This window comes from Typopeltis vanoorti, chromosome 8 (genome assembly GCF_054136105.1).
Source record: "Typopeltis vanoorti isolate ZY-2024b chromosome 8, IOZ_Tvanoo_1.0, whole genome shotgun sequence".
In the NCBI taxonomy this organism is placed as follows: domain Eukaryota; kingdom Metazoa; phylum Arthropoda; class Arachnida; order Uropygi; family Thelyphonidae; genus Typopeltis; species Typopeltis vanoorti.
Genome location: NC_143556.1, coordinates 43,663,628 through 43,691,225, shown reverse-complemented (window position 1 = coordinate 43,691,225; position 27,598 = coordinate 43,663,628). Strand labels below are relative to the sequence as shown.

The window sequence follows — 27,598 nt, the reverse complement described above, 5'->3', positions numbered from 1 at the left end:
GTCTTGCCTACCTCTACCTCACACCATACGCTCTCAAAATCATTTCTCACACTTCCTTCCAAATTCTCCACTCTTAGAGGACATAGGTCATCACTTATCATAAGCAGCACCCCACCACCACGCTTTCCCCTCCTATCCTGACGAAAAATGCTATACCCAGCGACTCCTATTCCTGTTGTGATATCCCCTTCTGTCAACCACATCTCAGTGATCGCAATAATTTTTGGCCAGACTGATGCTATCTGCGCCACCAATTCCTCTCCCTTATTCCGGATACTCTTGGCATTAGTATACAGCATATAAATGCCATTGTTTCTATACCCAGCATTATCCTCTCTAGACTCCACTGGGCTTAGTGTTACCTGATGTCGTCTCCCTTCTCCCAAGTATCCATTCCCACAAGAGGCAACCCCTGCTATCATCCTCCCTGGGACACACTGACTCGTTCAGAACAGCAATCTCTCCAGATGCCTACGTCCTTCCTCATTCAAATGTAAACGGTCTCTCGCATACAATTCCTCTCTTTCCTCAAACGCACTCCAAGCATCCACATATACCAGTCCTCTCTTGTCACACATTCTCGCTATTATGCCATTCAATATCACCGCTCTTCTGCTCAGCTCATCATTATCATACCTAGGCAACACGCACACTATTTTTCCTCTCTCTGTCTTCTTCCGTACAGTCTCAAGCAAAAATCTCATATCTCTCACTGCCCGCCTTACATTACCACTCAAGTCATTCGTTCCTACCATCACAATCATGTCATCCACCCTTTCACCTCTCTTAATTGCCATAGCCACCCTTTCTATTGTTCCTCCTGGCAAACACTCCTCACGCATCCTATCTTGAACACCATGGAACATTGAGTCACCATACATTATACCTCTTACCATTCCCTCGCTCCTATTGTTTCCATTCTCTCCTTTTCTTTCATTCCCATACCTCTCTCTTCTACTGTTTCCATTCTCTCCTCTTCTAGCACTCCCATACATCTCTCATTCCCTCTCTCCTACTGTTTCCATTTTCTCCACTTCTAGCACTTCCATATCCCTCTCTCATTCTGTTTCTCCTAATACTGTTTCCATCCGCTCGTTTTCAAGCATTCCCATACCTCTCTCTCATTCCATCTCTCCTACCGTTTCCATTCTCTCCTCTTCTAGCACTTCCATGTCTCTCTCTCATTTCGTCTCTCCTACTGTTTCCATCCTCTCGTCTTCTAGCATTCCCATACCTCTCTCTCATTCCCTCTCTTCTACTGTTTCCATTCTCTCCTCTTCTAGCACCCCCATACCTCTCACTCATACTCCCTAAATTCTCTCTCTCTCCTACTCTGATTCGCCTTGCATTTATCTCTTCCATTCTCCTAATCTTATCTTTCATACTTCTGCTCTCATTCACAAGACATTCCACCTCCTCTTTCAACTCATCTATCTCCCTCTGCAGGTCAGTCACTCTTAATCTAAATTCACTCTCCCAAACAAAACCATCTATTAAACTTCCACAGTCACTCACACCTTCCACAATATCAACTATTATTTTCTCATTATCTCCTATCATACTACTTGTCTTCCTACATTCATTCCCTGTTCCTGGAGCAACAAAGTCGGATATCGATATATCTAATGTACTTATTTCCTCCAACTGCCTGCATTTTGCGCACATACGCTCTCCACTCTCTTTAACAAGCCACATATGTAATTCCCGAGACGCATACATGCCGCAAGTACTGCATGCCACAAAGTCCCTTATGATATTGCTAATAATTGAGTTCTTAAATGGTGGAGGACTTGGCGTTACGCCACTGGCGACTGCTGCTGAATCCACCATCATTCCTTACTGCCGAGTAGCGTAATCTTTAATAATTATTCAATTAATAAATAAGAGGAAAAAAAAGTACAAACATCAGAACATTTAAGTACTAAATATAATTAAATAAAATGAAATATAACTAAATACAGTAACTTAGCTTCGTTTTGTCTTCCCCCATTATGCATTCGATTCGAAAAAGCGGACTATTCACCGATTAAAAATCACTTTCTTCTGCACAGCTCAAATTCACCACCACGTGCTACAAGTTGTTGGAGAAGCTTGTGAGAACTGGGATCCAGAGTTGGGTTGACAACAATGGTATAATCTTTGACGGACAACATGGATTTGCTAAAGGGAGGTCATGTTTTAGTAATCTACTTACTTATTACAATAAAGTGACTGCTTCCTTGGACAGAGGAGAAGGATACACAGTAATATACTTGGATTTCGCAAAGGCTTTTGATAGAGTACCTCATGATAAGTTGAGAGTCAAACGAGAGCAGATGGGGTTGGATATTAGATTAGTGCATTGGATTGGAGACTGGCTATCTGATAGATATCAACAAGTTGTGTATGGGGGTGTGATATCCAGGAAAAGGAAAGTCACTAGTGGAGTGCCTCAGGGGTCTGTTTTAGGGCCATTACTATTTAACTTGTATATTAATGATATTGGCGAAGATTTGGATGGAGATATTCAGTTGTTTGCAGATGATGCAAAGTTGGGACGAACCATAAAGAGTAGTGAAGATGTTGTGGCCTTGCAAGAAGACTTAAATAAATTGAGTAAATTGAGTGATTGGGCAAGCAAATGGGGATGTGAGTTCAATGTTGCAAAATGTAACGTTTTAAAATTTGGAAACCAAAGATGGGATGCAGAATTTATGCTTGGTGAGAATATATTGTTGGAGCTAGAGGAAATAAGAGATCTTGGGGTGATAGTGGATAAGGATCTAAAATTTAGGGGACACATCGCCAAAATTTTGAAGACAACACAGAGACTTCTGGGAATGATGCGGACACTGACGTGTAGTAGTAGAATGATTCTTGCTCCATTGTATAAGGCTTTGATTAGGCCACACATGGAGTATTCTGCCCAGATTTGGTCACCGGGTCTTCCGAAGGATGAAGAGATGTTGGAAAGAGTCCAAAGGCGACTGACTAAGGTAGTTTCTGACCTCTGGAATGTTGAGTATGAGGAAAGATTGAGAAGATGTAATTTGCAGAGTCTGCTGGAGAGAAAGAAGAGGGGGAGATATGATAGAGACCTACAAGTTGGTAAGGGGTTGTTATAAGATCAATCGTGGAGAAGTTCTACAGAGAATAGTGTGAGATCAGGGGAGAACCAGAGGGTCATCCCTGGAAACTGTATAAAGAGGGTGTGAGTAGGGGAGTGAGAGGCAGGTGTTTTTCGTGCAGAGTTGTGAATGATTGGAATGCCTTGCTTGAGATTGTGGTGTCTGCAAGGAGTTTGAGTGTGTTTAAGAGATGGTATGATGAGATGTGTGTGTCATAAAAGGACCTCCCAGATGAGTCTTTAACTCCATGAGGTCTTGGGAAATAATAATAATAATAAAATAAATAGTGTTGTTGGGAAAGTTGTAGGTGTGTTGCCCAGATATGACAACAGTGAATTCAGAAGAGAGCAGAGATAATATATAGTAAGATGGCTGAGTGGTGTGAGGCAAAAAGGGTTCAAATTTGTAAATATGTGGAGTGAATTCAAAGGGAAGTTAGAATGGTATAATGTTGATGGATTACATTTTAATGGGTTTGGTGTTGGGTATATAAAAAGTCTATTGTTTTCTGAGAAGGCACAGAGTCAAGAAATTAATGTAGCAAATGATCAGAGTCTGATCATTTGCTATACAAATGATCAGACTCTGATCATTTGTATACGCATAAATTCTTCATCCCATTTTTGTTTTCCAAATTTTAAAACCTTACATTTTGCAACAGTGAAATCACATCCCCATTCCTAATCACTCAATTTATTCAAGTCTTCTTATAAGGCCACAACATCTTCTCTATTCTTCATGGTTCATCTCAACTTTGCATCATCTGCAAACAACTGAATATCTCCATCCAAATCTTCACCAATATCATTAATATACAAGTTATGTGTCTGATGAGACTGAAACTCTCAGAAAATCAACTAATATAAAGCAACTGTAGAACCTCTTTACAACAGTAGGTTACAACTAGTTGAAAGGAGAGAAACAGTGACAAAATCTGTCAAAATTGATTGAACATCAAACTAGTAGAGGATTATTTCAGGGAAGAAAAAACTGATTTTTTTTTCACATGTACTATCAAGGGGTATATGGGATATAATAGTACTACATGAAACTTACATCATTACTAACTTCCTATCTACAATTTTCTTCCAAATCAATCTGTTACCTGTCAAGACTCCAACATTATCAGATCTTATATTTCTATCTTCTAAGGCACATTTTACTATATCAATACACCTAAATCTTGGTCTTTATATGGGTCTTTTTCCTGCCAACCTGGCAGAGAACACTTGGCTTGCTAATCTTTCCTCTCCCAGTCTGTTTAAGTGACCATATCACCTGAGATTAGCTCTGCTAACACATTCCTGGATGCTAACAATGTGAAGTACTTTCCTAATATTCCTCCTTTTTAATATGTTATTGTCACTTATGCCATCCATTCACACCCCTTATCTTTCTCAGGATTCTCATATCGGCAATCTCTGGTCTTTGATCAAGTGTTTTATTTCTAAACCAGCTCTCAGATCCATAAGTTAAAACTGGCTTGAACACTATCTTGTATATAGCTAATTTAGTGTTTTGACTAAATTCTCTCTTATTCCATATAAATTTATTCCCTTAACTTTTTACCATACCAGCTTTGTTGATTCTGTTGTCTATTTCAATATTTAATTTACCATCTTTGCTAAAAATCGTCCCTAATTAGCTGAAACGTTCCACAGGTTCTCCGTTCACAATGCAGTTGATATTTCCAATGCTTCTGCCTATTTTCATTGTCTTTGTCTTGTTATATCTGACCTTCATACCATATCTATAACAACAGCTATTCAATTTAGTCATGGAATCTTGCAGACTTGTAGTGGATTTATTTAGAAGTATCTGCATCATCTGCATAAAGCAAAGAGCTGAGTATAACATCTCCAATTTTGATATCAGGTTTAATACCCCTTTCCTTCATAATCATAATGTGATCCATATAGATAATGAATAAGAGAAGGGGATACTGTACATCCTTGTCTATCACCAGATTTAACATTAAACCATCTTCCTGTACTGCATTCAATTATAAGTGTTGACTTACAACTCAAATAAAGACTAAGTACTTCTTGATATAATGTCCCATTCACACCATACAACAGTAGCATTTTGAATAGCTTCTCTCTTGGCACCTTGTCATATGCCTTTTCCAGATCTACAAAACTTAAATACAGATCTTGGTTATATTCCCATGATTTCTCAACTATTTGTCGTAAAGTGAAGATCTGATCCTGACAGCCTCTATTTGGCCTGAATCCAGCTTGTTCTTCACCAAGTTTCCCTTCCACAATCCTCCTCAACCATTTCTCAAGTATACTTGCATAAATCTTACCAAGACCGCTCAGTAGGGAAATACCTCTGTAATTCTCACATTCAGTTTTATTTACCTTTTTATACATGGGTACTATGAGAGCACTACTCCAATCATCTAGAATTCATCCCACTGTCCAAGTCTTCTGAACTATGCAATGCAGCCATTGTAAGACTTGTATACATCCATACTTGAGAATTTCTGGTTGAATATCATCTCCTCTGCCTTTCCACATTTCAGGCTTTTGATGGCTTTTTCCTGATGCCTGGTCAGTGTGTTTTACCACTGTGCTGTCACTGATTGCTTCATTTAACAATTTTTCAAAGTAATTATTATTATTATTATTATTATTATTATTATTATTATTTAACCTCCATGGAGTCAGAGATTCATCGTCGGAGGTACACGCTATTGCACACAATGCTCATCCAACAGTGCCTTAAACTCATTCGTGATGTGTCTACACCCACAACACACTCAGGCAATGTATTCCACTCACCAACCACTCTCCATGCAAAGAACCTCACTTCTGTGCTCACACATTCATTATACAGTTTCCAGCAATGACCTCTTGTTCTACTCCTCTCTCCCATTCCATGAAAAATCTCTTCCATGTTGACCCGATAACAACCCCTGACTAGCTTATATGTCTCAATCACATCCCCCCCCTTCTTCCTCCTATTCATGATGCTCTAGAAATTACAATCTCTCAATCTGTCCTCGTATACTTCACCCTCCAAAGCCCACTGACTACTTTTGTGAATCTTCTCATGACCCTTTCCAAGATATCCTCGTCACCATGAAAACCTAGTGAAATCTGTGCACAATAATCCATATGAGGCCTGATCAAGGCCTTATCAAAAGGAATCATAACCTCTCTATTTCTGCATGTCAGGGTCTTCCACATCATTGCCATTATCCGATGTGATGTCTTCACAACTTGTGCAATGTGGCCCATGAATTTCAGGTCCTTGTTCACCATTACTCTTTGATCTCTCATCTCCTCTATTTCTGTTAACGTTTCCACACCAAGTGTATACTATGCATCCCATCGTTGCTTACCAAATCTCAAAACCTTACACTTTGCAACATTGAACTGACAGTTCCACTTACCTGCCACATGCAATCTATTCAAGTCCTCTTGTAAGACCATAACATCCCCTTGACTCTGCATTGCTTTCCCCAGTTTTCCATCATCTGCAAACTGCATACCAGTAGTTAAATCCAACCGCATATCATTAACATACAAACTTAACAACAATGGCCCCCAAAACTACCCCTGCAGCACACAACTAGTAACCTTTCTCTTTTGGGATACTGCACCCCCCCCCACACACATACAACTCTCTGATATGACAGCCAGTCACTAACACAACTCAGAGGTCTGTTATCCAGTCTTATCTGTTTCAATTTATTTAAGAGCATGTCGTGTTGCAGTCTATTAAAAGCATTTGCAAAATCTAAGTATACCACCATATATGCATCTCCCCTGTCCAAGGTATTTGTCACCTTGTTATAGTACATAAGTAGGTTAGTGAAACATGATCTCCCCTTAACAAACCTATGCTGATAACCACAGAGAATACTGCTGTTTTCAACCCATTTCTGTATCCTACATCTCACCTATCTCTCCAGGACCTTCACCAGAACTACAGATATACAGACTGGCCTATAATTTGAATCTACATCTTTATCACCACCTTTATGCAGTGGAACAATTTTACCCTCCTTCCACACTCTTGGTACCTATGCTGTTGTACGAGGGTGGTCTAAAAGGTTCTTGGCCTAAACCATAGATGGCAACAGTATCAACAAGATTTTTTTTTTCTAAGTTGGAACATCTGTCATAATCATCCATGTGAAATTGTCATTCTATCAAGTAGTTTCTTTTATACAGGTGATTGAAGAAAAGTGTTGTCTATATCCCTTGAAATGGATAAAATTGAGTATCATGCGGTTAGAAAATTCTTTGTTAAAGAAGGTTTAACGCCAAAAGAAATTCATTCAAAGTTCATAAACGTTTATGGGCCCTCTTCTTCTTCATTTTCGACAATTAAGAAATGGGCTGCCAAGAGTTTAAACATGGCCATACCAGTCTTGCAGATGATCCATGTGAAGGACGTCCAAAAAGTGTTTTTACTATTGTTGTTATTATTATTATTATTCAGGCCTCCATGGAGTCAAATGACTCATCATGGGAGGTCCTTCCTAAGAACATAAAGTCTGTCAAGATTCATTGAGGGGAGGTCCCCCCTAAGAAACACAAAGTCTATCATACTACTCCTTAAACTCATTGACCATTCTCGCTCTCACCACTTCATCAGGCAATGCATTCCACGGTTCAACCACCCTCCATGCAAAGAAACCACTCCTCACCCTCTTGCTCACAGTTTCCTTTTGTAACTTCCAGGGATGGCCTCTTGTCATCACTCCTTCCTGCTGTTCAACCAAACGAAAGAACTCCCCAGTGTCAACCCTGTAACCAGCTCTCAACAGTTTAAAAGTCTCAATCATATCACCTCTCCTTCTTCTATACACCAAACTCTGCAGTCCACATTCCCTCAGCCGATCCTCATAACCAAAATTGTACAGTCCTCAAACCATCTTTGTCATCCGTCTTTGTACCCTTTCCACAGTTAATTTATCCCCCTTCAAATCCTGGGGACCAAATCTGAGAACAATAGTCGAAATGTGGTCTGATCAGAGACTTGTACAACAGAATGATAACCCTTTTTTCTCTGCAGTTCAGTGTCCTCATAATTGCAGCAATCCTCTGTGTTACCTTCACCACCTTTGTAATATGTCCCCTAAATTTCAGGTTTCTATCAATCATCTACCCCAGATCTCTTGTCTCCAATACTTCCTCCAGTATAACTCCTCACATAGAGTATGCAGCATCCCATCGATATTTCCCAAACCTCAAGACCTTACGTTTTGCTGCATTAAACTGACACCCCATTTATTTGCCCATTTATCTAGCTTATTCAAATCTTCTTGCAGGGCTACCACATCTGCACTATTAATAATAATCCTTCCCAGCTTCACATCATCCACAAACAACTGAATAACCCCTTGCAATCCACTGAGAGTGTCATTGATATAATGGTTAAACAATATTGATCCTAGTACTGAGCCCTGTGGGACCCCACTTGTAACCCTCTGGCTCCTTGAAACTGCTCCACCATACACAACTCTCTGATACTTATCAGACATCCAATCCTGAATCCAGTTGACCAATCTGACATCCAGACCCATGTACTTCAACTTAAATATCAGCTTATCATGTGGCACCCTGTCAAATGCCTTCACTAAGTCTAAGAAAATTGCAGTATATGCCTTTCCCTCATCTAATGTTCTTGTAACTTTATTATAAAAGGCTAGCATATTGCTAAAACAAGAGCTCCCTTTCACAAATCCATGTTGACTCTCACAGATAACATTATCCTCATCTGCCCAATGCTATATACGGTCCCTCACTACTTTCTCCAAGATCTTAACAACTACTGATGACACACAAACTGGCCTATAATTAGATACTTCCAGTCTGTTACCACCTTTATGCAATGGCACTATCTTACCTTCCTTACATTCTCTGGGCACCTTTCCCGCAGCCAGACTTTCATTGATAAGCCAGGTTAAAGGCACTGTCAGTTCGCTAGCACATTCTCTAAACACTCGTAGTGAAATACCATCCAGTCCCAAAGCTTTACTGACATCCAGAGTACTCAGTATCGGAAACACACTCTCCTCCTGTATCTCTAAACCTCGAACCTGCCCTATCCCTCTAGCATTAAAACTGACTCCTCCAGGATGAAATACTCCAGTAAAGTGTTCATTGAACAATTCCACTATGTCCTCTGCATCAGTCACTCTATTCCCATTTTTATCCCACAATATCATTCTTCCACAGTCATTTCTTCTCCTACTGGCCACATAGCTAAAAAATTCCCTAGGATTTTCTTTGGATCTTAGGGCCAATCTTCTCTCATATTCCAGTTGTGCTTTCCTTACCACACTAGTCACTCTTCTGGCCTGTGTCTTATATTCTTCATGCATCTTCTCTTCACCTGTCTCCTTATATCTCTTCCATAGCCTCTTTTTCGGATGCAATTCCTGTTTAATATTGTTTGTCATCCACTTTACTCTAAATTGTGTCCTCTTCTTAACTTCAAATATTCTTTCACAATTTCCCACGCACTTATGATATCCCAGCCCTGCAATTCCTCCTTCCATGAAACTTCCCGAAGTTGACATCTAAGACTGTTATAATCACCTGCTTTATAATTCCACATAAGTTCCCATCTCTTTGATACTCCTGCATGTCTATTCATTTTCCAAGTCAAAACCTATGGTCACTCTTTCCAACTGGTGGGAGAGATGTCATCTCAGTTATTATCAACTCTTCTGATGTTATAACCAAATCGAAAACTCTTAAACCTCTCGTTCCCTCTGTTACATGTTGCCTAAGACATTTGTCCCTCAAGAATTCTAGAAATTCCATTCCCCTATTGCTACAAGCATCTTCCTCTCTCCAATTTATACTACTGTAGTTAAAATCTCCCATAACAATCATTCTTCTTGCTATTGCCAAACTTAACTGTCTAAACATCTCCTGGTCCCAATTTCTCTGTGCTCCTCAGTCTGTAGCAACACCCCACTAAATATCCTGTCTTGCCTACCTCTATCTCACACCACATGCTCTCAAAATCATTTGTTTCACTTCCATCCAAAGCCTCCACTCTTAGAGAACATAGGTCGTCACTTATCATAAGCAGTACCCCACCACCACGTTTTCCCCTCCCATCCTGCCTAAAAATGCTGTACCCAGCGACTTCTATTCCTGTTATTATATCCCCCTCTGTCAACCACGTCTCAGTGATCCGAATAATTTTTGGCCAGGCTGATGCTGTCTGCACCACCAATTCCTCTCTCATATTCCAGATACTCCTGGCATTAGTATAAAGCATATAAATGCCATTGTTTCTATACCCAGCATTATCCTCTCTAGACTCCACTGGGCTTAGTGTTACCTGATGTCGTCTCCCTTCTCCCAAGTATCCATTTCCACAAGAAGCAGCCCTGCTGTCATCCTCCCTGGGACACACTGACTCGTTCAGAACAGCAATCTCTCCAGATGCCTACGTCCTTCCTCATTCAAATGTATGCGGTCTCTCGCATACAATTCCTCTCTTTCCTCAAACACACTCCAAGCATCCACATATACCAGTCCTCTCTTGTCACACATTCTAGCTATTATGTCATTTAATATTACTGCTCTTCTGCTCAGCTCGTCATTATCATACCTAGGCAACACGCACACTATTTTTCCTCTCTCTGTCTTCTTCCGTACAGCCTCAAGGCAAAAATCTCATATCTCTCGCTGCCTGACTTACATTAACACTCAAGTCATTTGTTCCTACCATCACAATCATCTCATTCCCCCTTTCACCTCTCTTAATTGCCATAGCCACCCTTTCTATTGTTCCTCCTGGCAAACACTCCTCACGCATCCTATGTTGAACACCACAGATCATTGAGACCCCATACATTATAACTTTTACCATTCCCTCTCTCCTATTGTTTCCATTCTCTCCTCTTCTTTCATTCCCATAGGTCTCTCTCGTTCCTTCTCTTCTACTGCTATTCTCTCTTCTAGCATTCCCATACCTCTCTCTCCTGCTGTTTCCATTCTCTCCTCTTCTAACACTCCCATGCATCTCTCTCTCATTCCCTCTCTCCTACTGTTTCCATTTTCTCCACTTCTAGCATTCCTATATCCCTCTCTCATTCCGTCTCTTTTACTGTTTCCATCCTCTCGTCTTGTAGCATTCCCATACCTCTCTCTCATTCCATTTCTTCTATTGTTTCTATTCTCTCCTCTTCTAGCACGTTTTGTATTGTTGCACTTTTTGGACATCCTTTGTAAGGAGATGTGCATTGCATTATGGGATACTAAGGCAAGTGATGTGGAGTCATTCCACCTTTGCCATGAGTTGCCCCAGTCCTGAAATCAAATTAAAGATACCAAGAAATTATATACTTGGTTTAATTCTTTATCCAAGTGTAAGCAAACAAAGTTTGCACCTGAAGTATCTTTCAGGACTGGGGCAAACTCATGACAAAGGTGGTATGACTCCACATCACTTGCCTTAGTATCCCATAATGCAATGCACATCTCCTTGCAGACATGTATAATGCTATGCATTATGGGAAGGATCACTACCCAGACCGGTTTCGACATTTATTGAAGTCTCATCAGTGGAAGCCAGACCCAGAGATACTAAGGTTGAAGTAATGCAGAAGTCATATTTTCCTATATGAGTTGCCAAAAGATGTCACACCTTATTATTAAAATACTCTGGATTAGAGATAGATAATTGTTGAAAGTTTTTCACTTGGTTATATTATAAATTAATGAAATATAAATGGATAGCATTATAACTGTATGGAAGGAGATGTGCATTGCATTATGGGATACTAAGGCAAGCAATGTGGAGTCATACCATTTTTGCCACGAGTTTACCCAGTCCTGAAAGATACTTCAGGCACAAACTTTATTTGCTTACGACTATTACGCTTTTTTTTTTTATATAATGTTCGTCAAGTAGCTTTATTTTATTATCCTACATGTTTCGCCAATATTTTTCTATCAGCATCTTCAGAGAATACAAACTAGTAAGCTATATGAAGGTAACAGTCAAGAATAATAGTCAAGAAAAAATTCAACACACTTTATTTGCTTACATTTGGATAATGAATTAAACCAAGTATATAATTTCTTGGCATCTTTAATTTATAATATAACCAAGTGAAAAACTTTCAACAACACCGGAAATTATTGATCACGTGCACAATATGATATTGGATGACCGGCGAGTCAAAGTGTGTGAAATTGATGAGCCTATAAGCATTTCAAAAGAATGTGTAGGATATATTTTGCATGAAGAATTACAAACAAAAAAGCTTTGTGTACGATGGGTGCCATGCTTGCTCACAGCAGATCAAAAACGCATGCACATGAAAATCTCTGAACAGTGCTTGGAGCATTTTAACAAGATAAAACTGATTTTGTACATCGATGTATTACTATGGATGAGACTTGGATTCACCATTACACACCAGAATCCAAACAACAGTCAAAAACAGTGGAGAGAAGCCGGTTGTTCAGCACCAAAGAAGACAAAGGTTCCATCAGCAGGATAGGTCATGGCATCGGTGTTTTGGGATGTTAAAGGCATTTTGTTTATTTTACCCTCTTCATTTATCTTGAAGAAGGTAAAACAATAACCAGGGAATATTATTCCAATCTTTTAACCAGACTAGACGAAAAAATTCGTGAGAAAAGACTCGGTTTGCAGAAGAAAAAAATCATCTTTCATCAAGACAATGCACCTGCCCACAAACGTGTTTTGGCAGTGGGAAAATTAAGGGATCTACACTACAAATTGTTGGAACATCCACCCTATTCACCAGATTTGGCTCCTTCTGACTTCTGTGTCTTCCCAAAACTAAAACTCTTCCTTGCTAGTCAGCGTTTTTCTTTGAATCAAGAGACGATTGCAGCTGTAGAGGGGTATTTTGCAGATCTTACTGAGAACCATTACAGGGATGGGATAATGGTGCTGGAGCATCAATGGAATAACTGTATTAGTCTTAAGGGTGATTATGTTGAAAAATAAAAATAACTCTGAAATTATAAATTCGTTTTTTCATTGTTAGGCCGAGAACTTTTCAGACCACCCTCGTAAGACTCTTATTAAACAGACATGCCAATGCTACTGCCAATTCTCTGGATCATTTCCTTAAGACATATGGTGATATGTCATCAAATCCTATTGCCTTATTGACATCAAGGTTATTTATTTCCTCAAATACCTCCTCTTCTCTCACGATTAAGCCATCCCCTCCTACATCCTCCACACTTAAGTTCTTCATGATTCCACCGTGATCAGGATGAAACACTCTTGTAAACTGATCACTGAATACCTCAACAATGTCTTTTGCAGCAGTTACCATTCTACCACTTTGATCCATTAACTTCATCTTGCCATGATCATTCTTCCTTCTACTTGCCACATATCTAAAAAACTCTCTAGGGATTTTTTTGCCTGATTTACCAATTTCTGCTCGTACTCTACTTTTGTTTTCCTTACTAACTGAGTCACCGCCATACATCAAGTAATTACTCCATACATCAGGGATATCTTTTTCTCCAGTTTTCATGTCACCTTTATCATCTCTAATTCCTTTTACAGCACTCTTTCCTCCATTTCTGAGCTTCTTCAACAACCTCCAGAATATATTGTCACCTTCTTGATATTTATTTTCCATGTTCTTACCAAAGTCTTTCCATGACTTTTGTTTAGCTAGTTTGACACAGTGTTTAGCTTTCTTACATTTGTCTCTGTAGTCTCTAAGAACACAAACTGACTTATTTGCAGCAGGGGCGAATGCTGGTCTTGAAATTCATGCTTGCTCTTGTTATCATTCAGGGAGTGAGAGGTGTGATTGAAATCTGATTATCGGAATAACGAATTACAGGTAACCCCTTGTATAACGCGGATGTTAGGTTCCATAGAAATTCCATAGACTCAGATCACATACAAAAAGTAGGGTTATGTTCCGAAATTGTTTTTTTTTTTTTTAAATTATATAAACACCAATGACATATCCAACAAAAATATATTTTTATTTAATTCAGGTAATTCATGTAAGTTAAGAAAACATATCAACTATGACACAAATACATAGTATAAAGTTATAAAAATTACAAATTGTAATTAAGCTTCATTGCACGTAATGCATAAATGTTTTAGGCAAAATAAAAATAAGTGCATATTTTAATCTTTCATAGCACAAGGATTTGAGGATCAGTTAATAAACATTAGTTTTGCCATGTAATCACCTGATGCATTACTACAAAACAGCAGAGTAATTCTGTCTTTGGAAACTTTGAATCCAGGAGCTGATCTTTCATTTTTTAAAATATAGGTGCATTTTGGCATTTTTTTTAATATAGCCCGGATTCATCAGCATTGAACACCTGGTCTGCATTATAAATGTTTATAAACTTTGAGAGTTTTTTGTTTAATAAGATTTCCATCCAAAGGAATTTTCTTTTGAGTGCATATTCTTTCCAAATCATTAGAGATTTCTTAATTTTTCTTTTAGAAAATTGTGTACACGAGCAATGAGCTTTGCACTTACCATTGACCCAGCAATAAACACTTTCTCGGATTTCATGTTCATTGTGTTTGATTGTTTAAATTCGTGATTTATTTAAATTCAAAGTCCTTACAACAACTGGTTTTTCTCCCTTTTTCAACTGATCCATGATTTTAATTTTTTTTCTTCGAGATGAATTTTCTTTTCAATATTCATTTTTTCCCTTTCAATGCAATTTGTGGCCATTACTATAAAAATAATTTTTTTACATGAAAAAGCATTACATATTAATTATGTATGTAACTCACCAGAAAATAAAGTGCTCAGCTTGAGATAACACACTTATGATTTTCAAGCACTTTCCTGGCAGAAAACGAAGACAATTTCCAACAACGAACACTTTATATGGTATACAATTGATATACTACTAAAGGATTACTACAATTTCTAGACAGTGTTTTTGTCAAAACCACATTGTATAAATACCGCACTGAACAAGGGTTACTACAATTTGTAGGCCACGTTATATTGAAACCGATTTGTATAAGTACCGCATTATACGAGTGGGGTACCTGTACTGACTATTTAAAACTATATATTTAGAAATTTATGTACATTTAATCATAAAGATATAACATTTATCTTACAAATGATATTTTATATTTTTCAATTTAGCTACTTGAATACAAGTTCTACCCTACAGTTCTTCTTTATGAACTGATCAATAACATCGTCATAAAAAGTTGGTTGTAACTTAATTTTCCCAAGCAACATGCACACTTGTAAAGGCTGCTGAAGCTCAAGACTAAGAGTGAGATGACGTGAAATGGCTATGCACACGCATGAAATCACAGTGCTGCTGTGAGGACCTGTAAGCTCCTACAACCGAGCAAGTCAAGGTAGCTTTGACTAGACGAGCAAGCATCGGCCTTCGATACACAATGCAAAGCTCAATTATTGCCGCGCAAGCTTAAGACATCTTCTGGTTACAAAAATAAAAGCCTAAATGGAATGCTCATAAATGCATGCATTTATTAACAAATAAATAGTACTTCTTTCTCAATTAATGAACTTGCGCAGCAAGCATGGAGAATTCGCCACTGTTTGCCAGGAACTTTTGATGTGCTTTCTTCTTTTTCTTCATTGCCTCTTTAACTTCCTGTGTCCACCATGGAGTTCTGATTTTTCTGTCCTTCCAGACAACCTCACCACATGCCTCTCTGGCTGTTTTCATTTTTTTTTTGAATAATGTTTGTGTATTTTAGTCTACAGTTCACATCGAAGAGCTATTCAACTTTTATTCGCTTTAAAACTTTCTTAAATATTTTTCTTTTCGATATGATATTCAATTTTATCCTGTTCAAGACTAAATGGTGATCACTTCCAATTTCAAATCCTTTATCCACTCTAGTGTCCTACACCAGGGAGAAAACGTCACTATTAACAATAACATAGTCAACGAGACCTTTCTTATTCCTTGCCTCTTCTCTCCATGTGAATTTGTGCACATTTTTATGTTGGAACATTGTGTTAGCAATAACCAGTCCATGTCCTGAGCAGAAATCCAACAGGTATTTGCCATTATTATTAGCTTTGCTCTTTTCTCCAAAATTTCCTAAAATATTTTTGTATGTCTGACAATCATTTCCTTCTCTACTATTTAGATCCCCAACAAGAACCAACTTTTCATTTTTCATTGTGCCAGTTGCTTTCTCTAAAGCCTCAAAAAATTCCTCCACTTCTACCTTAGTAGAACCTTCTGTCAGACCATAGTCTGACAGAAGTCTGATATTTGCCCACATCACTCAACTTGATATTGCCTGCCATTCAAGAAGATTAGCCTCGTATTTAGTGTTGAACACTATATCTACTCCTTCTTTTCCTTGATTGTCATTGCCTGAATATAACATTTTGTATTTATTGCTCAGAATGATCTCACCAGTTTTTTTGTCTATTTTGTTTCAGTCACCCCTATTATGTCGATCTGGTACTTATCCAATGCCTCAGCTAGTTCCATTTCTTTGTCATCCAGGCTTCTTATGTTGATAGTACTGATCCTAAACTCTGGTGATGCTAAGTTGCAGTGTGTTTTAGGATTTGTTTCAGTAACTGACTTTTCGCTGTTCATCCAGGTTCACTGGAGACAACAACGGGGGCCTTGTTTAACTGTGCAACACCCCAGCCAGCATGAAATTCTGTCGTGTTGTACCATTATTTTATATTATGGTTTTAGCCAATAAGAATACAACTTGGTCAGCTAAATCCCAAATTGCTATCCCATCCCCATTCATTCAGTATCCAGGTAGATACCTAACAAGGTGCATCACGAGAAGGTGAGGATTGGACATTAGGTCAGAAGCCCAGTTCTCCACATTCCTTTAAAGCAGGGGTCGGCAACTGGCACCCCGTGGGCCGCATGCAGCCCAAACGTGCATTTTTGTCAGCGCATAAAAGGTTGACAATACTTACATGGCATGTGACCCGTACGTTGACTTATTTAAATAATACATTTTATAATATGAATAATTAGCGCCTCCATAGTGCAATTGGAAGAATGACGGTACATTGTGCTCTTCGATTGGAATAGGCCTAAGTTCGATTCTCGTTGTGACGGGAGGAATCTTTATCTGGATGATTTCAATCGAAGGTGAGTTAGCTGATCTCACATGGATGTAGCAGGGTTTTTTCTCCTGGAAACTCGGGTTTTTCATCCTGCATACAGACAAATTGGCCCTTCAGAACACACGCAATTTACAGGCAAAAAATACTAGTTGTAGTGGTGGTGGAGGTGGACGGTAGATGGCGTTGATGGAGACGATTCATATTAGAGGTTCGGTGTAGTGGCTGAGACAGTTGTAGGTGTCCTCCTGCGATGAGTCTTCAGACTCCTTGGAGATATCAGGAATAATAATAATAATAATAATAATATTAAATTAAAAATAATTTGATACCGATACTTCGTGATATAGCCCTGCAACTTGGAGCGAATCAACCGTGTCATCATGAGTGGGGATAACAAAGGCGACTTCACCTGACAACAACCGAGATTTTGGCGCACTTTTGCAACGTAATTTCAAAAATGGATTCAAGAAAACATAAAATTGCAGATGAAGGAAGAAGGTTTAATGATGAATGGAACAGTAAGTACTTCTTTATTGAAAATGGGGGTAAGCCCCTTTGTCTTATTTGTCATAAGACAAAGGGGAATTAATTTGAACCTGCAGGGCCAAGGTAAATTACTAGCAGAACTGTTTTCTGACATAAAAGCTTTTGAAAGCAAACTGTGTCTGTTGAAGAAACATATGATGGAAGAAAATCTACATCATTATATGTGTTGCAAATCTGCATCTACTGTTGGATGATAAACACAAAAGGAAACTTTTGTTGGTATCATTGAAGATTTACAAACAGGAAACTTTTGTTGGTATCATTGAAGATTTACAAACAGGAAACTTTTGTTGGTATCATTGAAGATTTACAAACAGAATTTTCAACAAGATTTGTGGATTTTCATAAAAATAGCATCGAAATGCGATTATTTTTGAACTCTTTTAATGTCGACATTGATGAGTACCAAACCAACTACAGATGGAAGTTTTGAATTACAACACAATGAAACATTAAAGAACACATTTTCATTAGAAAATATCCAAAAATTTTATCGATGCTTACCAAAAAAATTTGAAGGATTAATTAGTATCACAAAGAAGGTGATAGTTGCATTTGGAAGCACATGCATTTGCGAACAAGCATTTTCTGCCATGAGTTTTAGAAAAAATAAATTTTCTTCTCAACTGACTGATGAACATTTGCATGCTTCGATTCGAATTTGTATCTCGGCTTATAAAGTAGATATAGATAATCTGGCTAAAGGAAAACAATCACAAAAGTCACATTAAGCAGGGGAAACACACATATTGTGATGCATAAACTCTATTACATTGTTTTTACGTGATAATAATTTTCATTGAGTTTCATTTTCATACTTGTTTCATATCTCTTATTTTAAATATTTCTGTGTTTTTTTAAGATGGATATGTAAATAAAAATTGATAACTTAAGTATTTTTTTCACTCACTGATTTCTCTTAATTAAACACTTGCGGCCGATTACTAAAAATAAAAATTGAATGTGGGCCGTGAGCCTGAAAAGGTTGCCAACCCATGCTTTAAAGGCTATGTGGAGGTCTCCTCTCAGTTATACAGTTTTGATCCTTAAGCATTTTCTTTAAGCATTCCCAAAAAGTGTAATAGTTTTTCATTAATTGGATTGAATATAATTTGTGCTGTCAAATCCCCCTCTTGTAAGCAGAGTGGTAAAACTAATCGCAGCAGTTTGAATTTTTGCACTAAGAATTATTGTAGAACAACAGTTGTTAACTATCTCTATCAATCATCACCCCCCCCCCAAGTTCCCTTGTCTTCCCTACTTTGTCTAGTATAGTTCCACCAATACAACATACAACAATATTTTATTGTAATGAGTGTAGATATTTCACTAAAAAATGAGTACTTTCCTCAAAGATTATTTGATATTTTAGACAGTATCTCTCAACATAATTGTTTATGCAGCTCAGGCAGTTCTATAAACATTTTCAAATAATTTCATTATATAAATAATTCTAGTTTAATCCCTAAGATGATGTTATATCATCTTGGGGATTGAACCACATCTTTGCCATCTAACAGGAAAGTACTCATCTAACACCAACTGATGTCCTTCATAATGTTTCTTCAGTTTCAGGAAGAGAAAGGCAATACGTGGAGCTAAGGGTGGACTACATCTATGTAGTCTCTCTCTTTTTTTTTTTTTTTACTTCTTTGAGGCTTTTTTTACATCATTAAGGCGTTTTTGAGTCTTTGCAACCTTGGACAAAAGAGTGGGAGTTGTAGTTATAATATTAATAAGTGCAAGGTGTTGCATTTTGTAGTACAGATATATAAAGCTGTGTTACTGCATTGACTGTGCTGTACTGAAGGAAGTGAATGAGATTCAAGATTTGGTTGACAGTAGACTGAAGTTTAGAGGGCATATTGCAAGTGTTGCATAATAATAATGATAATCATATGATGACACACAGCCGTGAGTCCCCTTTATGGGGAGGTATGGCACCATCTCAGTCCCCCAAAATTTTATCAGGGCTCCAGAACTGGCATAGCTGACGAATCAGACCTATGGCTGGGTCAGTATTCCTGACTGTAATCCATGTGTGTTCACTGGACCGGTTTGCCTGCTTGCTGGCAAACCGGTCCAGTGAACCCCAGATAAACTGGAGGGAAAAACCCTGCTGTCCACACCCAAGACTGGCTAACTTGGCTATGGCTGAGGAAGATCCTTAAGCTCCTCACTTCATCGACAGGAATCGAACTTCTTCGATTCCTGTCGATGAAGGACAGGACACTCCTTCCCCAGGCATATGGTTGCAAAGCGCATACCCACTAGGCTAACCGCGCAGACAGTGTTGCATAAATTGTCAATCACAGTGCTGCTATGATAAGAAGTACTCATAATATGTAGAGATAAAGAGGCGGTCGTGTCACTGTATAAAGCAGTGGAAGAACCACGCTTAGATTATTGTGCTCAGATTTGGTCACTTGGTTTTCAATGTTGAGTCCAGCGACGAGTGACTAAGATGATATCAGGACTCTGGTTATGGTAGGAAGTTATTGGTTATGGAATGAAGTTGAAGAAATGTGGATTGCAGAGTTTGGTGGATAGGAGGAAAAGAGGTGATAAAATAGACATTTAAGTTAGTGAGTGGATTTTATCAGATTAATCAAAGAGTAGGTGAGAGAGAGGAAGAACAATAACTACCTCTGGAAGTTATGAGTGTTGTGAAAAGGGGGGTGTGAGGAGTTTTACATGGAGAATTGTCAATGAATGGAACACATTACTGAAATATGTTGTTAATTCAGGGAGTGCTAAGGATTTTAAAATTCAGTATGATAAATACTGAAGGAGAGAGTATTGTATGGTGACTCGTAATTAAGAGGAGTAATAGATGGGAGTGTAACTAAATCGTACTTGCCGGGTGCGAAATTTAAGGATGTAAGTGAGAGCATTAGAGTGCAAAAACAGAGGGTGAAAGAAATAACAATTGTGGCTGGTACGAATGAATTGAAAGGTGATAAATTTTTTATGAGAGAGGACTTGAAAGTATTGTTAAAGGTAGCAAAAGAAAAGAGTGACAGAGTTAGAATGGTGAGTCTGTTACTGCGGTATGACAGAGAGGAATTTAGAAGGAGGGCCATAATCGCAAATGATATTATGCGCAGGTTATGCGGACGGTGTGGTGTGGAATTTGTGGACGTGTGGAATGAGTTTGATGGGCGAAAGGACTTATACAAAATGGATGGACTGCATTTGAATGGACTTGGTGTGCGGAGACTGGAAAAAGTGTTGCTGAATGAAGTGAAAATGGATGTGCAGAACCAGGGAAACTAGAACTACCAAGGAGGGGGGGAAGTGGATATCCAGACATCAGTGAGACAGTTGAGTGTAAAAATGTATATAATGTACCTGAGCCAGCAATAAGGACAAAAAATGGGAATGGGATATTTAGAATAACGCATCAAGATAGGGGTGGGACAAAGGGAACACTGCAATTCATGTATACTAATGCCAGGAGTATCAGGAATAAGAAGGAAGAATTTTTGGCCTTGATTGACTCTTCCTGGCCACAGGTTATTGGCATTAGTGAAACATGGCTGACGGAAGATGATATAGTTAATGGGATAGAATGTGTAGGTTATAGTATGTTTAGGAGGGACAGAGAGAATAAAATTGGGGGAGGGGTGTTATTGATGATAGCTGATGAACTGCAGCCAAGGAGAATTGAAGTATTGCAGGATAGTGAAAGGAGCTCATTTGAGGCTATTTGGTGTGAGATTGATACTGGCAGAATAAAATATACAGTTGGGTGCTGCTATAGACCAAGTGATGGAATAGATGGTGGAGATGGTATGCATAAACAAATTGATGAAATGAGTGGAAGGAGGGTAATTATTATGGGGGATTTCAACTATGGTAACATTGATTGGAAGGAGGAGAGGACACATGTGAGGAAGGAAATGGATTTTATTCAATTATTAAGGGATAACTATCTGAAACAGCATGTAATTGAAAATACTAGGGGTGTGAGAGTGCTTGACCTGGTAATAGTATCTGAGAATTTGACTGTAATGAATATGACCATGTTGCCACCTATTGGTGAGAGTGATCATAAGGTGATCACTCTCACCTTATGATCACCTCATTGACCTTGGAGGTGGCTAAAGGTGTGAAATTTGTGATTAAGACAGGGTATATGTGGAATTACCGTGCTGGCAAGTATGACAAGCTTAGGAGATTGCTTGGATCAGTGCCGTGGCATGTACAACTGCAAGGGCTGGACGTCGATAGAGCATGGGAAGTGATCAAAGAGCATTTACAGGAGGTTATGGCTGATTGTATACCTAAGGTCCGAATAGTGAAACAAGGAGCGGTTAAATGGATGAATAACACCATTAAGCTTGAGCTGCAAAAAAAGAAACAACTATGGAGGGAATTTAAAGAAAGGGGTGACCTGCAGGCACACGAACGGTATAAAGTACAGGCTAGAAGGGTAACGAGTGTGGTAAAAACAGCAAAAGCCGATTATGAAAGGAAACTAGCTATGCAAGCAAAAGAGAATCCCAAACAGTTCTTTCAATATGCTGCAAGCAAGAAAAAAACTGTACATGGCAAAATGATTTTAAGGAATGACGATGGTAAAGAGTTCACTGAACCAGTCGATATAGTGGAGTTACTGAGCGCGCACTTTGCAAAAGTATATCATCCAGGTGGTGACGTTGAAAAAATGAAGGAACCATTAGTTTATATGGGAATTGTGATGAATGAAGTGGAGGTGAATAGTCTATTACAGAACCTTAATGTGAATACATCTGTGGGATTGGATGGTATACCGGCACGGGTCTTGCATGAAGCGGCTAATGAATTATCAGTGCCCTTGACCATGTTGTTTAATCTGAGTCTCAGGTCTGGCTTAGTCCCGAAGGTGTGGAAAGAGGGGAAAATAGTTCCACTGCATAAAGGAGGATCCAAGACTATGGTTGCAAATTACCGACCGATCAGCATATCAGGAGTCGTTGTCAAGGTCTTGGAGAAAGTAGTCAAGGGAAAAATACAGGAATGGATTGATGAAAATGAGATACTGTACAGAAGACAGCATGGCTTTGTGAAGGGTAGATCATGCCTCAGTAACTTGCTCAAGTTTTATAACAAGGTGACGGCTGAACTGGATAAGGGAAATGGGTTTACAGTGATACTGCTGGACCTGGCAAAGGCGTTTGACAGGATACCACATGGAATTCTAATCCGTAAACTACAACATATGGGAATGGATATAGGGTTGGTGAGATGGATAGCTGGGTGGTTGATGGAGAGATATCAAAGAGTAGTTTATTCAGGAGTAGAGTCCAAAAAACGGCCTGTGACTAGTGGTGTGCCACAGGGTTCTGTTCTTGGACCACTGCTGTTTAATCTGTTCATTAACGATATAGGGAATGGTCTAAGTGGGACAGTTCATTTGTTCGCTGATGATGCAAAGTTGGGTAGGGCGATAGTGAATGCAGAAGATGTCAAAGTCTTGTAAGATGACTTAGATAGATTGGAGTTCTGGACTAAGGAGAATGGATGTCAATTTAATGTGACAAAATGTAAGGACAAAATCATTTCGGAGTGAAAAGATTAGCAGCAGTATACCACATTGGTGGAACTGTACTCCAAGAGATTGATGAGGCCAGGGACTTGGGAGTGTTGGTGGATAGGGAGATGAAGTTTAGGGGACACATTGCGAAAGTAGCTAAATCAGCTCATCAACTCACTTGGTTGTTGAAAAATACCTTGACGAGCAGAGAAAAACAAGTTATTGTACCTCTGTACCGAGCCCTGATAAGACCTCATCTCGACTACTGTGCCCAGATTTGGTCACCTAGGTTCCTTCTTGATGGGGAGAAGGTTGAGAGGATCCAGAGGCGAGTGACTAAGATGATAGCAGATCTATGGAATGAACCATATGAGAACAGGTTGAAGATTTGTGGGTTGCAGAAACTAGTTGATAGGCGAAAAAGGGGAGATATGATTGAGACATTCAAATTGCTAAAAGGATTCTATAGGATTAATTCAGATGATATTTTTGAGATCAGGACTGGTGGTGGGAGAACTAGGGGACACCCATGGAAGCTGGGCAAGAGCGTGGTTAGCAGGGGTGTTAGAGCTGGGTTCTTTACTTTTAGAGTGGTAAATGAGTGGAATAAGCTGCCAGAGTCCGTTGTGGGTGCTATGACAGTGAGCGAGTTCAAGGCAAGGTATGATAGATACTGTGAGAATGTTGAACAGCTGTGAACATGATGTTTAGGGCCTCCCTCGATGAGTCTAAGGACTCCTGGAATAGCCCGTGGTAATAATAATAATAATAATAATAATAATAAATATGTTGTCACTCGAATGAACCTCCAGTGATGATTGCACTGACTTCATGAAAGGTATAATAATAATAATAACAATATATCAGAGGAATTGACCACGAGAGGTAAAAGTGTGGTGGTCCCATTGCATGAAGCTTTGATTAGACCATATCTAGTCTGTACTTAGATCTGGCCACTGGGATTTGAAAGAAATTAAGTAACCTTGGAGAGGTTGCAGAGATGGATGGCAAAAATTGATATAAAGACCATAAAATGTTGATTATGATGATAGACTGAGGTCCATGCAGACTGCCGAATTTGGTGGATAGAAGACAAAATGGGGAGGGGGAGGTATGATTGAGACATTTAAGCTGTTGAAGAGTTCTTATTGTATTAACACTGAGGAGATTTTTCATATAGTAGAACAAGGGAAAGGAACAAGGCCAAGAGGCCTGGAATTTACAAAGGAAGCAGTGAGTAAAAGGAATTTGCATGAGAGTGGTAGGAGCATGGAATGCATTGCCTGAGAGGGTGGTGAAAGAGCCAACAGTGAATGAGTTTAAGGATTGGTATGACAGCCTTTGTATTGGCTAATACTGACTTCCCATGATGAGTATTGTAACTCCCTGGACATCAAGAAGATAATAATAATAATAATAATAATAATAATAATGATAATAATAATAATAATAATAATAATAATCCTATAATGTATACCTTTGTTGCACCAAGATCCAAAGCTTTTACACTTGCTTCTTTAAAATTTTCATCCTGTCCAATGTCTGCCTGTAAAAAAAAAAAAGAAAAAAAAGTTACATATTTTTATATGTATAAAAATACACATTGAAGAAATATGTTTCTTATGTTACAGCAGATGACTTTCAGCAAAATGATGTAGGTAAATTTTTAAAGTAAGATTGCAAACAGAAGGTAGGACATATGGAAAAAATAGAAGTTCTAGGTTTAACACCTATATATCAATGTTGGTGATGATGCAGAATTTTATACCAATCATTCTGATGCCCTAAACTTTATAAAATTTAAATTATTTTGATGACTGCATTTTCATGTAGCAAAATACATTATATTAATTTAGAATATAAAAGCAAGTAACCGATTTTATTAACTTCAAAACAAACAAGTAAATAGAGCAAGTAGCAAATAATGATCTATAAATCCACTAAACTTTTCAAACATTACTGACTCTAGTCTTCAATTATTTTGAAATTAAATAAAATAAAAGTACCTTAAATTCAAATTAAATATAAATACCTTATATTTAATTTGAAATTAAATATAAGGTTACTTATATTTAAAATTCATGTTCATTTAAACTTGACTCAAAGATCCAAGGTATGAAATAACTAAGAGGTATAAATAAGCAGCACTATTGATGGCGTATTCAGCTGCAGTCGCAAATGCGTATCGCCAAGTCCTCCGCCATTTAATAACTCTATTATAAGCAATATCATAAGGGACTTTGTGGTATGCAGTACTTGCGGCATGTACGTGTCTCGGGAATAGGATATGTGGCTTGTGAAAGAGAGCGGAGAGCATATGTGCGCAAAATGCAGGCAGTGGGAGAAAATAAGTGCATTAGAAATATCAATATCCGACCTTGTTGCTCCAGGAACGGGGAATGAATGTAGGAATACAAGTAGTGTAATAGGAGAGAAGGAAAAATATATATATATATGAATGAGAAAATAATAGTTGAGAGTGTGGAAGGCATGAGTGACTGTGAAAGTTTAGGAGATGGTTTTGTTTGGGAGAGTGAATTTAGATTAAGAGTGACTGACCTGCAGAGGGAGATAGATGAGCTGAAAGAGGAGGTAGAATGTCTTGTGAATGAGAGCAGAAGTATGAACGTTGAGATTAGGAGAATGGAAGAGAAAAAAGCAAGCCAAATCAAAGTAGAGGAGAGAGAGAATTTTGGGAGTGTTAGAAGAGGAGCGAACGGAAACAGTAGAAGAGAGGGGATGAGTGAGAGGTATGGGGGTGCTAGAAGAGCAGAGAATGGAAACAGTAAAAGAGAGGGCATGAGAGAGAGGTATGGAAATGCTAGCATATGAGAGGATGGAAACAGTTAGGAGAGACGGAATGAGAAAGAGATATAGAAGTGCTAGAAGTGGAAAAAATGGAAACAGTAGGAGAGAGGGAATGAGAGAGAGATGTATGGGAGTGCTAGAAGAGGAGAGAATGGAAACAGTATGAGAGAGGTATGGGATTGCTAGAAGAGAGAATAGCAGTAGAGGAGAGGGAATGAGAGAGACCTATGGGAATGAAAGAAGGGGAGAGAATGGAAACAATAGGAGAGAGGGAATGGTAAGAGGTATAATGTATGGGGACTCAATGATCCGTGGTGTTCAAGATAGGATGCGTGAGGAGTGTTTGCCAGGAGGAACAATAGAAAGGGTGGCTATGGCAATAAGAGAGGTGAAAGGGTGGAAGATGATTGTGATGGTAGGAACGAATGACTTGAGTGGTAATGTAAGTCGGGCAGCAAGAGATATGAGATTGTTGCTTGAGGCTGTACAGAAGAAGATAGAGAGAGGAAAAATAGTGTGCGTGTTGCCTAGGTATGATAATGACGAGCTGAGCAGAAGAGCAGTAATATTGAATGATATAATAGCTAGAATGTGTGACAAGAGAGGACTGGTATATGTGGATGCTTGGAGTGCGTTTGAGGAAAGAGAGGAATTGTATGCAAGAGACTGCTTACATTTGAATGAGGAAGGATTAGGTATCTGGAGAGATTGCTGTTCCGAACGAGTCAGTGTGTCCCAGGGAGGATGATAGCAGGGGTGGCCTCTTGTGGGAATGGATACTTTGGAGAAGGGAGATGACATCAGGTAACACTGAGCCCAGTGGAGTCTAGAGGGGGGATAATGCTGGGTATAGAAACAATGGCATTTTATTATTATTATTATTATTATTATTATTAAACAAGACCTCATGGAGTCAAAGACTCATCTAGGAGGTCCTTTTATCTCACACACATCTCATCATACCGTGTCTTAAACACATTCAAACTCCTTGCAGACACCACACCCTCAGGCAAGGCATTCCAATCACTCACAACTCTGCACGAAAAAACCTGCCCCTCACTCCGGTACTCACACCCTCTTTATACAGTTTACAGGAATGATCTCTGGTTCTCCCTTGATCTCCCACTATTCTCTGTAGAACTTCTCCACCATTGATCCTATAACAACCCCTTACCAACTTGTAGGTCTCTATCATATCTCCCCTCTTCCTTCTCTCCACTAGACTGCAAATTACATCTTTTCAATCCTTCCTCATACTCGACATTCCAGAGGTCAGAAACTACCTTAGTCAGTTGCCTTTGGACCCTTTCCAACATCTCTTCATCCTTCTGAAAACCAGGTGACCAAATCTGGGCATAATAGTCCATGTGTGGCCTAATCAAAGCCTTATACAATGGAACAAGAATCTCCCTACTTCTACACATCAGTGTCCGCATCATTTCCAGAAGTCTCTGTGTTGTCTTCACAATTTTGGCGATGTGTCCCCTAAATTTTAGATCCTTATCTACTATCACCCCAAGATCTCTTATTTCCTCTACTTCCAAC

At 38.8% G+C, this 27,598-nt stretch overlaps 1 protein-coding gene across 4 annotated transcripts in view; it reads right to left on the bottom strand.

Annotated features, from left to right (window-relative positions):
• The window catches only part of Ass (argininosuccinate synthase), a 271,035-nt gene that overhangs the window by 146,929 nt on the left and 96,508 nt on the right, over positions 1 to 27,598 (bottom strand). For all 4 annotated transcript variants that reach the window (XM_090396642.1, XM_090396641.1, XM_090396645.1 and 1 more), the window contains exon 3: positions 24,723 to 24,791. In XM_090396642.1, coding sequence (XP_090252768.1) covers positions 24,723 to 24,791 — 69 coding nt within the window. The remainder of the gene's footprint in view (positions 1 to 24,722; positions 24,792 to 27,598) is intronic.